At 41.8% G+C, this 15,771-nt stretch overlaps 2 protein-coding genes across 2 annotated transcripts in view; both read left to right on the forward strand.

The window, feature by feature from the left end:
• trabd2a (TraB domain containing 2A) overlaps positions 1–5,382 on the forward strand; it is a 56,104-nt gene extending 50,722 nt beyond the window's left edge. Inside the window, exon 7 of the mRNA XM_067440369.1 lies at positions 4,779–5,382. Coding sequence (XP_067296470.1) covers positions 4,779–4,968 — 190 coding nt within the window. The 3' untranslated portion in view covers positions 4,969–5,382. The remainder of the gene's footprint in view (positions 1–4,778) is intronic.
• rnf170 (ring finger protein 170) overlaps positions 1–15,771 on the forward strand; it is a 346,071-nt gene that overhangs the window by 268,154 nt on the left and 62,146 nt on the right. The window lies entirely within an intron of this gene.

Below are 15,771 nucleotides of genomic sequence, written 5' to 3' on the forward strand. Positions count from 1 at the left end.
GCGATGCTGAAAGCTCAGGAACGAATCCCGTGAGGATCGAGTCGTGATAAAAGACGAGCTCAAAACACGAGCTAAAATAACACGCATGCCATCTTATGTGTGTCACATTTGCTGTCGGTTTTTTGAGGTCCTGAGTTTCGGTTCCTTTGGTCGCCTTTGGCTTGGCTTGCTCAGTTTGGGACACTGACATTATGATCTAAGTTATTCAACTTATTATACAAATAACATAAATGAATTAGGTCTTATTTAATTCTATAAACTATAATCCTGATCTGCCAACATTGTCTCTCTATGATAAATTAAAATAAGCTGATAACATCACTGTTTACTCCAGAACGACTGTACAGCCAAATCTAATGTTAATTTTTTTTGTTAAAAAACCAATGTAACAAAACATGCCAGATTCACACACACCTGTTCGGGAAAAAACTAAGCTTTGAGCGCCACCCAGTGTTCATTTCACTGTGAAACCGCTATTGGTACGCTTCCCCAGTGAGACCAGACTGCAGGATTTGCTGGAAAGGGAACATCAGGTTCCGAAATCCTGGAAAACCTCCATCTATGAGCCGTGTTTAACTTGTGTTTCAAGGATCAGTGTCACATTTAGATTAATTCAGTATCTCAGACGGCATGTTCTCGCTCTGCTGTGTCCTGGAAACTCCTGCAGTCGCCCACGTAACTCAGAGTAAAACTAATATTTCTTTAATAAACAGTTTATGAAAGCGCAGCGAGTCCCGGGTCAGATCCAGACGCTCAAAACAAACAGAAGGTCCTGCATACAGACTTCATTTATTTTCACCCGTGGATGGAAACGGGCCACTGGCGCACGTCAGGTCCAGAACTCGACACACACACACACACACACACACACACACACACACACGTTGTGTTTCCATGTTTTATGGGGACTTTCCATACACTGACAGAAAAAAAGGTTCATTGCTGTCACTGGGGCGGTAGCCTAAGGTACAAAACCAAAAGATACTAACATGTACATTTAAGGTACGAATACACACTCTTAAAGTACTGATATGTACCTTTAAGGTACGAATACACACTCCTAAAGTACTGATATGAACCTTTAAGGTACGAACACACACTCTTAAAGTTCTGATATGAACCTTTAAGGTACGAATACACACTCTTAAAGTACTGATATGAACCTTTAAGGTACGAACACACACTCTTAAAGTACTGATATGTACCTTTGAGGTACGAATACACACTCTTAAAGTACTGATATATACCTTTAAGGTATGAATACACACTCTTAAAGTACTAATATGTACCTTTAAGGTACGAACACACACTCTTAAAGTACTGATATGTACCTTTGAGGTACGAATACACACTCTTAAAGTACTGATATATACCTTTAAGGTACGAACACACACTCTTAAAGTACTGATATATACCTTTAAGGTACGAACACACACTCTTAAAGTACTGATATGAACCTTTAAGGTACGAACACACACTCTTAAAGTACTGATATGTACCTTTAAGGTACGAACACACACTCTTAAAGTACTGATATGAACCTTTAAGGTACGAACACACACTCTTAAAGTACTGATATGTACCTTTAAGGTACGAACACACACTCTTAAAGTACTGATATGAACCTTTTAGGGGTGAGTAAGGTACAAAGATGTGAATTGAAGATACCGCCCCAGTGACAGCAATGTACCTTTTTTCTGAGAGTGTAGGCATAATGTTTTTATACTGTATAAACTGTATATTTTATCCCCCTGCCCCTAAACCTACCCATCACACACACACACACACACACACAGCCCCTAAACCTACCCATCACACACACACACACACACACACACACACACACAGCCCCTAAACCTACCCATCACACACACACACACACACACACACACACAGACAGCCCCTAAACCTACCCATCACACACACACACACACACAGACAGCCCCTAAACCTACCCATCACACACACACACACACACACACACAGACAGCCCCTAAACCTACCCATCACACACACACACACACACACACACAGACAGCCCCTAAACCTACCCATCACACACACACACACACACACACACACACACACACACACACACACACACACACACACACACACACACACACACACAGCCCCTAAACCTACCCATCACACACACACACACACACACACACACACACACACACACACACACACGTCAGGACACGCGCCAGAGCTTGGTCCAGAGATGTGCTCTCCAGCTCGTGTTGACACAGATGGAGGACTGAATGAAACGCTGAACTCTTTATTTATGTTCCCCGTCCGTCTCATGAGGTCTGACTGACTCTAAACCTGCATTTATTTTCCCTCCCCGTTTAGAGCGGCTTCATATTTCATAAACGCGCAGATTTCAGCCGGTCACGTGACTGAAGAAACTACGATTGAGTCGTCTGAGCGAAACCACATGTGACTCTTCACAGCTCGAGTTCTTCTGCAAACACACACAAGCCATCCGATGTTTCCGCAGAGTCACGTTTGGTCTCAGTTCGGATCCAGATCCTGTTCAGAATGACCGACTTCAACTTCACTCCATCTGAAAGACAAATATCGTCCTCTTTACTCCACTACATTTCTATCAAGGTCCTCGAAGTGGAAAGTCGTTTCTGTCGCAGCTTTGAAAGTCAGTGATGATTTTTTTCTTCTTTTAAAGGTGTTTGGGTTTTTGCAGAAAGCCTTTCAGGAATCACTCTTGTAGAGTCTCGTGAAGTTCAATGATTTCACAGCATTTATTAAACACTGATTTATAGTTTAGAGCAAAATGGAAGAAGACGGATGTCCAAATGCTCATTTAGTGGAGGATTGACATAAACAAAGTTGATTCTGTCTTCAGTGAAGGTGAACAGTGTGAGAATATCAGATGTGTATCAGTGTATTGGATCCGTGCATTCGGCCTTAAAGTGACAGCAGCTTTGTAACTTTTCTACAAGTATTTAAATGAGTTTAAGTTAGTCGTCTGCTAGTGTGTCAGATGGAGCGTCACTGACTGGCTTAAACCATGATGGCATAATGTGCATTTATACAACTATAATACAATAATGCGGCGACATAAAGAAGGACATTTACTTTTGATACTGAAGTACTTTAGAAAACAAATACTTCTGTACTTTTCCTGTTTTTACAACTTTCACTTGTAATATTAGACCAGCAGTGCTGTTACTCCAGTGAGGATGTGGTGTATTTGTCCAGCTCTGGTTTCCGCAGAGTCACACATTCCTCCACATTTCCCTGTTCACAATGACATATTTGTCAAATGTTATAAACTGGATTAATTAAACTATTAGATGATGATGACAGAGGCACGAGTTTTTCTACATATACACTATATGGCCAAAAGTGTTGTGACGCCTTCACACACACACGAGCATAGGTTTAGGTTTATTTAAAGGTCCTGTTCTTCGCGATTCCATCTTCAAACTTTAGTTAGTGTGTAATGTTGCTGTTAGAGCATAAATAATACCTGTACAATTATAAAGCTCAAAGTTCAATGCCAAGCGAGATATTTTATTTAACAGAAGTTCCCTTTCGAAGGCGACAGCGAGTGGCCGGTTTGGACTACAGCGCTGCACTTCCTGCTGTGATGACGTCACTAGAACCGTTTGTTGACTCCGCCCACAAGAACACGCAAAATAGGGGGCGTGGTCTCGCTGCTCTCCCACGTGGAGAAGAGCGCGCATTGATCTCCCCGTTACGGTAAGAGGCGGGACCTTCCCGGACAAAGTGCGCTACGCTGCTGTCCAATCACAACACAGGATGCGCTGGCCCAATCAGAACTCGTTACGTGTTTCTGAAGGAGGGACTTCACAGAACAAGGAAATCATCAGGCCGTTTATAGGACAGAGGAAACAGCGCTGTACAGATAAGACAACTGTGTGATAAATACTGTGCTTTTACACGCGAAACATGAAACGGAAGCTTCAGCTTAAGTTCTGCCAGGAAGACTTAATCACTTCGTCACTTATTAACCTAATCTCTGGCCAATCACGTCTTCATATTTTCTGTATAAAGGTCGTACTTACACACGTTTGAGTTCGCAGATGCCGATGCAACTACCCTCCATCCTCCCCACCACCACCAGGAATATGCTGATCCGCTGCCCTCGGATTATAAACTATGGACGGGGCCTATGCCAAAACTTATTATGCTTGCTGGGCTGTCAATAAATGTATGCTTCATTCATCATTCTATCTCCCGAGTCTTTCTGGTAGAACTCATGTTATATTGCACACTGTAAACATAATCAACGCTTCGGAAACAGGTGAAGAACGGGACCTTTAAGGTTTGACAAGGCAGGATATTGCAGTACAAAACCCTGAAGTGTGTCAAACATAACATATACTCAAAAACAACCATTATAGACCTAGTTTAAAACAGCTAAAAATCAACAAAAAACAAATAATCACACAATTGTGACATAATATTATCATTAACTTCAAGCACAAATACACACACACACACAAATCCTATTCTTAATGAGCGCAGTCATGCTGGGACAGGAAGGGGCCGTCCACAAACTGATCCCGCAAAGCTGAGAGCGTGAAATTGTCCAAAATGTCTTGGTGAAGCATTAAGAGTTCCTTTCACTGGAACTAAGGGGCCAACCCCTGAAAAACAACCCCATGCCATAATCCCCCTTCCACCAAACTTTACACTCTGCACAATGCAGTCAGGCAAGTCCCGTTCTCCTGGCGATGGCCAAACCCAGACTCGTCCGTCTTAACACTAATCTTTCTCTCTCGCAGTGTGACAGCTGAGGCTCCGCCCCCTCTAGTCCGCATCATCAACGGATACATCACAGTGCAGACACACCCACAGGAGCACGACAGAGCCAATCAGGACAGGACGTTCTCAGGCTCCTCCCCCTCGCCGTGGACAAGCCCCGCCCTCACCCTAACGCTGAGCCTTCAGATCATCATGCGGCTGCTTCTGTAGAGGCCCTCATTCGGCTTCTAATGCGGACACACACACGTCAATGCCTGAAGAATCACTTCCGTGTAAATATCAAATGTATCATAGATATAATTTAGTTTTTAATAAAGTGTTTTCTGTTTGTTTACTTATTATATATACATATAAATAAGAGTCATTATATTTGTATGACTAAATCAGCTACTAACAAGCTTAACTGGCCTTAATCATCAAACGGGTATTAATAATCACAGATCATCTCCTTCAGTTCAGTGAGTTTATATCAGCAGATTTGATCATCAAACGGGTATTAATAATCACAGATCATCTCCTTCAGTTCAGTGAGTTTATATCAGCAGATTTGATCATCAAACGGGTATTAATAATCACAGATCATCTCCTTCAGTTCAGTGAGTTTATATCAGCAGATTTAATCACGTGCGGTTTCATGAACGAGGCCTGTGGCGTCTCTATCCGTCAACTTCATGCATTGAGGATTGTTTAAACTTTTTTTGTGTGTGACATAATTTTATCTTTATCTTTAAATAAAATTATCTTACTTAGTATTTTTGTCTTGTTTCTTGTCAAAATATAAAAAATTCTTACATTTAGAAACATTTAGAAATATTTACTAGACAAGCAACAGTAATTGTCTTGTTTTGGGGAAAATAACTCCAAATGAAGAGAGTTTCTGCTTAAAATAAGATAAATAATCTGCCAATGGGGTGAGAAAAATAATCTTAATTCAAACAGAAAACAACATTATTTTTCTCACCCCATTGGCAGATTATTTATCTTATTTTAAGCAAAAACTCTCTTCATTTTGAGTTATTTTCCCCCAAAACAAGACAATTACTTTTGCTTGTCTAGTAAATGTTTCTTAATGTATTTTTTTTTAGATATTTTAACTAGAAACAAGACAAAAATACTGAGTAAGAACAGCATTTTTTGCAGTGCATCTGTTATTGCTGTCTTCTAATTAAATGTGTGAAAAACTAACATAAAACGATCAAGCGTAGTTGTGCTGTGAGCATCTAAAGGATCCAGTTAGATAAATTTAGGTAGGTGGAGCGTGTCAAAGTTACATCCAGAACATTGGCCAAAGCATCACACTGCCTCCGCCGGCTCGCCTTCTTCCCATAGTGCATCCTGGGGCCATGTGTTCCTCAGGTAAGCCACACACACACACACACACACACACACACACACACACACACACCCGGCCATCCACGTGATGAAGAAGAACACGTGATTCCTCAGACCAGGCCACCTTCTTCCATTGCTCTGTGGTCCAGTTCTGATGCTCACGTGCCACTGTTGGTGCTTACGGCGGGGTCAGGGGTCAGAGGTCACCCTGACTGGTCCATACGCCTCAAACTGAGCTGCTCTGTGTATTCTGACAGCTTTCTATCAGAACCAGCATTAACTTCTGGAGCAGTTTGAGCTCCAGTAGCTGGTCTGTTTGATCGGACCCCACGGGCCAGCCTTCGCTCCCCACGGTCATCAATGAGCCTTGGCCGCCCATGACCCTGTGGCCGGTTCTCCACTGGTCCTTCCTTGGAGCACTTTTGATAGATACTGACCACTGCAGACCGGGAACAGCCCACAAGAGCTGCAGTTTTGGAGATGCTCTGACCCAGTCGTCTAGCCGTCACAATCTGGCCAAACTCGCTCAAATCCTTACGCTTGCCCATTTCTCCTAACGCATCGACTCTGAGGACTAAATGTTCACTTGCTGCCTAATATATCTATAATATATCCCACTCACTATCAGATCATCAATGTTATTCACCTCACCGGTCATAATGGAACATTTACAGCAGCTCGATGACCTCGACAGACGCCGCTGATGGCTTTACTGCACGTCTGTTATCGGCACGCTGGAGTTACACGCTGGGAGTTTATTTGCCCAGCGCAATCCCAGAATGCATCAGCTGTCCAGTGGCGTCACATCAAACATCAATCTTCATTACACGCCTTAAATAAACACTGAATCATGACTTAAGTCCACTCGAGTGTGTTCCTGATCGCAGTGTTGATGGGCCTTCATGAGCGATCAGAAGTTGGTGAGGGTTGAGAGGACTGAGGCCCAAATGGAGGAATGACACACACACTCTCCCTCTCTCTCTCACTCACACACTCTCACACCCACTCACTCACTATCTCACACTCTCTCACACTCTCACACTCTCTCACACTCTCTCACACTCTCTCACACTCTCTCTCACTCTCTCTCACTCACACTCTCTCTCACTCTCTCACACCCACTCATTCACTCTCTCTTTTAGACACACACACTTTCACACTCTTTCTCTCAGACACTCACTCTCACACTCTCATACACTCTCTCTCACTCTCTCACACTCTCTCACGCTCTCTCACACTCTCATACACTCTCTCTCACTCACACACTCTCTCACTCTCTCACACCCACTCATTCACTCTCTCTTTTAGACACACACACTTTCACACTCTTTCTCTCAGACACTCACTCTCACACTCTCATACACTCTCTCACACTCTCTCACGCTCTCTCACGCTCTCTCACACTCTCTCACACTCTCTCACACTCTCTCACACTCTCTCACACTCTCTCACACTCTCTCACACTCTCACACACTCTCACACACTCTCACACACTCTCACACACTCTCACACACTCTCACACACTCTCACACACTCTCTCTCACTCTCTCTCACTCTCTCTCACTCTCTCACTCACACACTCTCTCACACCCACTCACTCACTCACTCTCTCTTTTAGACACACACACTTTCACACTCTTTCTCTCAGACACTCACTCTCACACTCTCATACTCTCTCTCACACTCTCTCACACTCTCTCTCACTCTCTCTCACTCTCTCTCACTCTCTCTCACTCACACACTCTCACACCCACTCACTCACTCTCTCTTTTAGACACACACACTTTCACACTCTTTCTCTCAGACACTCACTCTCACACTCTCTCACACTCTCTCACACACTCTCACACTCTCTCACACTCTCTCACACTCTCTCACACTCTCTCACACTCTCTCACACTCTCTCACACTCTCACACACTCTCACACACTCTCACACACTCTCACACACTCTCACACACTCTCTCTCACTCTCTCTCACTCTCTCACTCACACACTCTCTCACTCACTCTCTCTTTTAGACACACACACTTTCACACTCTTTCTCTCAGACACTCACTCTCACACTCTCATACTCTCTCTCACACTCTCTCTCACTCTCTCTCACTCTCTCTCACTCACACACTCTCTCACACCCACTCACTCACTCTCTCTTTTAGACACACACACTTTCACACTCTTTCTCTCAGACACTCACTCTCACACTCTCTCACACTCTCTCACACTCTCACACTCTCTCACACTCTCTCACACTCTCTCACTCACACACTCTCTCACTCTCTCACACCCACTCACTCACTCACTCACTCACTCACTCACTCACTCACTCACTCACTCACTCACTCTCTCTTTTAGACACACACACTTTCACACTCTTTCTCTCAGACACTCACTCTCACACTCTCATACTCTCTCTCACACTCTCTCACACTCTCTCACACTCTCTCACACTCTCTCACACTCTCTCACACTCTCTCTCACTCTCTCTCACTCTCTCTCACTCTCTCTCACTCACACACTCTCTCACACCCACTCACTCACTCACTCTCTCTTTTAGACACACACACTTTCACACTCTTTCTCTCAGACACTCACTCTCACACTCTCATACACTCTCTCTCACACTCTCTCACTCTCACTCACTCTCACTCACTCTCACTCACTCTCACTCACTCTCACTCACTCTCACTCACTCTCACTCACTCTCACTCTCACTCTCACTCTCACTCTCACTCTCACTCTCAGACACACACACACACACACACACACACACACACACACACACACACGCACTCTCCCCCGTTCCTTGTAATACCCATGTCATTATATCAGGACACAAATGTGTATAATCACAACACACACACACGAATTAAATCAGCATGCGCCTCGAGTGTGAGATGAGGAATCAATATTATTGCTCTTTGTTCCCCATCAGTAAAAATGTGTAAATCTGTCAAAAGAGCGGTTAGCTGTACCCGAGCATATAGAGGAGCGAGCCTGAAGATTTCATCAGCTCTGCTCATCTCTGAGGCTTTAGATGTACGAGCGGCCTTCCCTTCAAAAGATCAGCAGTGTGGAAAAGCTCAGCATGACTCGGAGAATACTCACTGACCCACAGATGAATATTAACACACTCTCTGCTGACCCACAGATGAATATTAACACACTCTCTGCTGACCCACAGATGAATATTAACACACTCTCTGCTGACCCACAGATGAATATTAACACACTCTCTGCTGACCCACAGATGGAAACTCTTGATCTGGAGCGTCTGAGATATCCGAGATGTTGCTCACAGGGACGAATGAGGCGAAGAAATGCTCAAGCTCAAGCTCTGTCATGTCTGATTCGACCACATGAAAGAAAGCTTCCAGTAATCAGAATGAATCATGTGAGGTTCCAGAGGCCAATAGCTGGAAATCCTAATGCACAACAGCTTTTGGGAACCAAAGCGGACCTAAAAACACCAAACCACACAAACTCATGCGTATAAATGCCAATCACTCAGCCACAATCTGTTAAACGAGTACAAAACAGAACGATTATCTATAATTATCATGAATGAAAATCACAAATGATGATTCATGCACAAATTGTTTTCTACACATGTACTGTTCGATTATCAAAAAAGTAACAAATCATTATAAGCGTCCTATTAAACTTCCTAATGTCGTTTGCTGCCAAAACAGCTCTGACCCGTCGGGGTTATTCTATCAGAACCAGCATTAACTTCTCCAGCAGTTTGAGCTCCAGTGGCTCATCTGTTTGATCGCTTTATTTTTGACATCAGAAATACATTTCCAGCCTTCCGCGTGCATCAATGAGCCTGGGCCACCTATCAAAGTGCTCACTTTTTGCCTCATATCTCCCACTAACTGGAAAAGCTGGTCAGAAATACATTTCCAGCCTTCGCTCCCCACGGTCATCAATGAGCCTTGGCCGCCCATGACCCTGTGGCCGGTTCTCCACTGGTCCTTCCTTGGAGCACTTTTGATAGATACTGACCACTGCAGACCGGGAACAGCCCACAAGAGCTGCAGTTTTGGAGATGCTCTGACCCAGTCGTCTAGCCGTCACAATCTGGCCAAACTCGCTCAAATCCTCACGCCTGCCCATTTCTCCTAACGCATCAACTCTGAGGACAAAATGTTCACTTGCTGCCTAATATATCCCATCCACTAACAGATCATCAGTGTTATTCACCGGTCATAATGTTATGCCTGATCTCTATTGACATTGATGGTTCTATGAAGAACCCTAACATCCATGGGATCTTTCCATCACACTAAAGCTTCTATACAGAGGAAAGAGATAATTAAAATGTTCCTTACACTAATAAAAAAAGGTTATTTTAAGAACTGAATACTGGAGGTTCTTTTGGGAAGCAGAAATGGAGAAAACCATCTTTGGAAGATTTATTTTCGAGCGTGCACAGGATGGTGATTTATGATGGAATGTTTCAGCAGCGGTAATATATTAATTAACGCCTGTACCATAAATCAAAACTGGGCTGATAATAAGCACAAACCTGTTCAAGCACGAGAGTTCTGCTAAAGGTGTCGTCCACCTCAGAAACATCTCTAATCTCCAGAACATGCTCTGTGTTTCTGATGCAGAAGAGTGAGTTCCTGCAGTCATGACCTCTAGACTGGATTACTGTAGTGCGTTTGACCTGCACCATCAATAAACCAGCTACAGGTAGTCCAAAACGAGTTCTTACTAGGTCAAGAAATATGATCGTATAAGTAGGGTTACAAAGAGGCTGAACATTTCCAGTACAGATCCAGAAAATTTACTTACACACTCACACTCAAGTTTCCAAAAATTCTGGAAACTTTTCAGAAATCCTGTAGTTTCCACAAAAAAATAATCCTGTGAAGTTTCCAAAAAACCCTGGAAAGTTTCCAAAAATCCTGTAAAGTTCTCAAAAATCCTGCAAAATTTCCAGAAATCCCGTAAAGTTCTCAGAAATCCTAAAAAGTTTCCAGAAATCCCGTAAAGTTCTCAAAAATCCTGCAAAATTTCCAGAAATCCCTTAAAGTTCTCAGAAATCCTGAAAAGTTTCCAGAAATCCCGTAAAGTTATCAGAAATCCTGAAAAGTTTCCAGAAATCCTGAAAAGTTTCCAGAAATCCCTTAAAGTTCTCAGAAATCCTGGAAAGTTTCCAGAAATCCCGTAAAGTTCTCAGAAATCCTGGAAAGTTTCCAGAAATTCCGTAAAGTTCTCAGAAATCATGGAAAGCTTCCAAAAATCCCATAAAGGTCTCAGAAATACAGGAAAGCTTCCAAAAATCCTGTAAAGTTCTCAGACATCCTGGAAAGATCCCAGAAATCCCGTAAAGTTCTCAGACATCCTGGAAAGCTTCCAGAAATCCCGTAAAGTTCTAGTTAGTCCAAAACGTGTTCTTACTAGTTCAAGAAATATGATCATATAAGTAGGGTTACAAAGAGGCTGAACATTTCCGGTACAGTTCCAGAAACTTCACTCACACTCACACTCACAAAATCTCAAAAGTTTCCAAAAATTCTGGAAACTTTTCAGAAATCCTGTAGTTTCCAAAAAACATCCTATAAAGTTTCCAAAAAAATCCTGTAAAGTTCTCAGAAATCCTGGAAAGCTTCCAAAAATCCCGTAAAGTTCTAGTTAGTCCAAAACGAGTTCTTACTAGGTCAAGAAATATGATCATATAAGTAGGGTTACAAAGAGGCTGAACATTTCCAGTATAGATCCAGAAAATTTACTTACACACTCACACTCAAGTTTCCAAAAATTCTGGAAACTTTTCAGAAATCCTGTAGTTTCCACACAAAAAAAATCCTGTGAAGTTTCCAAAAAATCCTGGAAAGTTTCCAAAAATCCTGTAAAGTTCTCAGAAATCCCGTAAAGTTCTCAGAAATCCTAGAAAGTTTCCAGAAATCCTGTAAAGTTCTCGGAAATCCTGGAAAGTTTCCAGAAATCCCGTAAAGTTCTCAGAAATCCTGAAAAGTTTCCAGAAATCCCGTAAAGTTCTCAGAAATCCTGAAAAGTTTCCAGAAATCCTGTAAAGTTCTCAGAAATCCTGAAAAGTTCTCAGAAATCCCATAAAGTTCTCAGAAATCCTGGAAAGTTTCCAGAAATCCTGTAAAGTTCTCAGAAATCCTGGAAACTTTCCAGAAATCCCGTAAAGTCCCCAGAAATCCTGGAAAGTATCCAGAAATCCTGTAAAGTTCTCCGAAATCCTGGAAAGTTTCCAGAAATGCCATAAAGTTCTCAGAAATCCTGGAAAGTTTCCAGAAATCCCGTAAAGTTCTCAGAAATCCTGGAAAGTTTCCAGAAATCCTGTAAAGTTCTCAGAAATCCTGGAAACTTTCCAGAAATCCCGTAAAGTTCCCAGAAATCCTGGAAAGTATCCAGAAATCCCGTAAAGTTCTCCGAAATCCTGGAAAGTTTCCAGAAATCCCGTAAAGTTTCCAGAAATCCCGTAAAGTTTTCAGAAATCCTGGAAAGTTTTCAGAAATCCCGTAAAAGTTCTCAGAAATCATGGAAAGCTTCCAAAAATCCCATAAAGGTCTCAGAAATCCAGGAAAGCTTCCAAAAATCCTGTAAAGTTCTCAGACATCCTGGAAAGATCCCAGAAATTCCATAAAGTTCTCAGACATCCTGGAAAGCTTCCAGAAATCCTGTAAAGTTCTAGTTAGTCCAAAATGTGTTCTTACTAGGTCAAGAAATATGATCATATAAGTAGGGTTACAAAGAGGCTGAACATTTCCGGTACAGTTCCAGAAACTTCACTCACACTCACAAAATCTCAAACGTTTCCAAAAATTCTGGAAACTTTTCAGAAATCCTGTAGTTTCCAAAAAAACATCCTGTAAAGTTTCCAAAAAAAAATCCTGTAAAGTTCTCAGAAATCTTGGAAAGCTTCCAAAAATCCTGGAAAGTTCTCAGAAATCCTGGAAAGTTTCCAGAAATCCCGTAAAGTTCTCAGAAATCCTGGAAAGTTTTCAGAAATCCCATAAAGCTCTCAGAAATCCTGGAAAGTTTTCAGAAATCCCGTAAAAGTTCTCAGAAATCCTGGGAAGTTTTCAGAAATCCTGTAAAGCTCTCAGAAATCATGGAAAGTTTTCAGAAATCCCGTAAAAGTTCTCAGAAATAGTGGAAAGTTTTCAGAAATCCCGTAAAGTTCTCAGAAATCCTGGAAAGTTTTCAGAAATCCTGGAAAGCTTCCAAAAATCCTGGAAAGTTCTCAGAAATCCTGGAAAGTTTCCGGAAATCCCGTAAAGTTCTCAGAAATCCTGGAAAGTTTCCAGAAATCCCGTAAAGTTCTCAGAAATCCTGGAAAGTTTCCAGAAATCCCGTAAAGTTCTCAGAAATCCTGGAAAGTTTTCAGAAATCCCATAAAGCTCTCAGAAATCCTGGAAAGTTTTCAGAAATCCTGTAAAGCTCTCAGAAATCATGGAAAGTTTTCAGAAATCCCGTAAAAGTTCTCAGAAATAGTGGAACGTTTTCAGAAATCCCGTAAAGTTCTCAGAAATCCTGGAAAGTTTTCAGAAATCCCTTAAAGTTCTCAGAAATCCTGTAAAGTTTCCAGAAGTCACATAAAGTTCTCAGAAATCCTGGAACGCTTCCAAAAATCCTGTAAAGTTCTCAGAAATCCTGGAAAGTTTAAAAAAATCCTGAAAAGCTTCCAAAAATCCCATAAAGTTCTGAGAAATCCTGTAAAGTTTCCAGAAATCCCGTAAAGTTCTCAGAAATCCTGGAAAGCTTCCAAAAATCCCGTAACGGTCTCAGAAATCCAGGAAAGTTTCCAAAAATCCCGTAACGTTCTCAGACAACCTGGAAAGCTTCCAGAAATCCCGTAAAGTTCTCAGACATCCTGGAAAGCTTCCAGAAATCCCGTAAAGTTCTAGTTAGTCCAAAACGTGTTCTTACTAGGTCAAGAAATATGATCATATAAGTAGGGTTACAAAGGGGCTGAACATTTCCGGTACAGTTCCAGAAACTTCACTCACACTCACACTCACAAAATCTCAAAAGTTTCCAAAAATTCTGCAAACTTTTCAGAAATCCTGTAGTTTCCAAAAAAATCCAGTAAAGTTTCAAAAAAAAATCCTGTAAAGTTTCCAAAAAAATCCTGTAAAGTTTCTAAAAATCCTGTTAAGTTCTCAGAAATCCTGGAAAGCTTCCAAAAATAATGGAAAGTTCTCAGAAATCGGGGAACGAAAGTTTTCAGAAATCCCTTAAAGTTCTCAGAAATCCAGGAAAGTTTTCAGAAATCCCTTAAAGTTCTCAGAAATCCTGGAAAGTTTCCAGAAATCCCGTAAAGTTCTCAGAAATCCTGGAAAGCTTCCAGAAATCCCGTAAAGTTCTAGTTAGTCCAAAACGTGTTCTTACTAGTTCCAGAAATCCTGTAAAGCTCTGAGAATTACTGGCAAGTTTGCAAAAATCCCGTAAAGTTCCCAGAAATCCTGGAAAGTTTCCAGAAATCCCGTAAAGTTCTCAGAAATCCTGGAAAGTTTTCAGAAATCCCGTAAAAGTTCTCAGAAATCCTGGAAAGCTTCCAGAAATCCCGTAAAGTTCTCAGAAATCCTGGAAAGCTTCCAGAAATCCCGTAAAGTTCTAGTTAGTCCAAAACGTGTTCTTACTAGTTCAAGAAATATGATCATATAAGTAGGGTTACAAAGAGGCTGAACATTTCCAGTACAGTTCCAAAAACTTCACTCACACTCACAAAATCTCAAACGTTTCCAGAAATCCCATAAAGTTCTCAGAAATCCTGTAAAGTTTCCAGAAATCCCATAAAGTTCTCAGAAATCCTGGAAAGTTTCCAGAAATCCCGTAAAGTTCTCGGAAATCCTGGAAAGTTTCTAGAAATTTTGGAAAGTTTCCAAAATTCCCTGTATAGTTTTTCAAAAATTCTGTAAAATTTCAAAAAATCCCATAAAGTTTTTGGAAACGTTCTAACCCAACATATCACACCAACTTGCTCATCTCTGCACTGGTCACCTAATAACTGCCAAATGGGTTATAAAGTGTTGCTCCTGGTGCTAAACGGTTTAGCTCCTGTGTGTTTAACTGATCCTCTATCACCCTACAATCCATCCCGCTCTTTAAGATCACTAATTTCTGGAAGTGCCAGAGATATCTCAGTCCACTGAGAGAGGAAGAGCGCTCTCATCCCCTTGGAGACCTTCAGTCAACTGGAGAACCAAACGCTCAGTCAAAGAACCGCTGCTGTAAAGACTGAAGAGCGGCCATTTTACAAACCAGAAGCAGCCCAGCAAACGATCTGAATTAAATCTCACTCACCTCTTAAATGGGCTTCTTTCCTGCAAAGAGAACTCCTCGGAGAAATCCCTAAAATCCAGTTTTTGACTGTCAAATCCTGTAAAGGGTGTGGTCTATATTCCTCAGTTTTGGGAAGGTCATTTCATATACGAAAATCCATCATGCAATTTCCATGCTGGGAGAAGTCCATCATGCAGGTCGTAGGTCTTCAAATGCTCATCACATGTTGCTTGAAAAGCCTCAGCAGTGGCAGCTTTCTTCATATGCTTTAAGAAATAAAAGCCGTGCTTGATTTTGCTTTAGCGTGGAGAGTATAAATGTGTTTGGCCACCATCTCTAACTCTGCAGGATCGTGTTCAGTGTATAATATATTACAAATCTGTCAGGAACTGTCCCATTAATGTTGTTTCTT

This window comes from Pseudorasbora parva, chromosome 3 (assembly GCF_024679245.1).
Source record: "Pseudorasbora parva isolate DD20220531a chromosome 3, ASM2467924v1, whole genome shotgun sequence".
Lineage (NCBI taxonomy): Eukaryota > Metazoa > Chordata > Actinopteri > Cypriniformes > Gobionidae > Pseudorasbora > Pseudorasbora parva.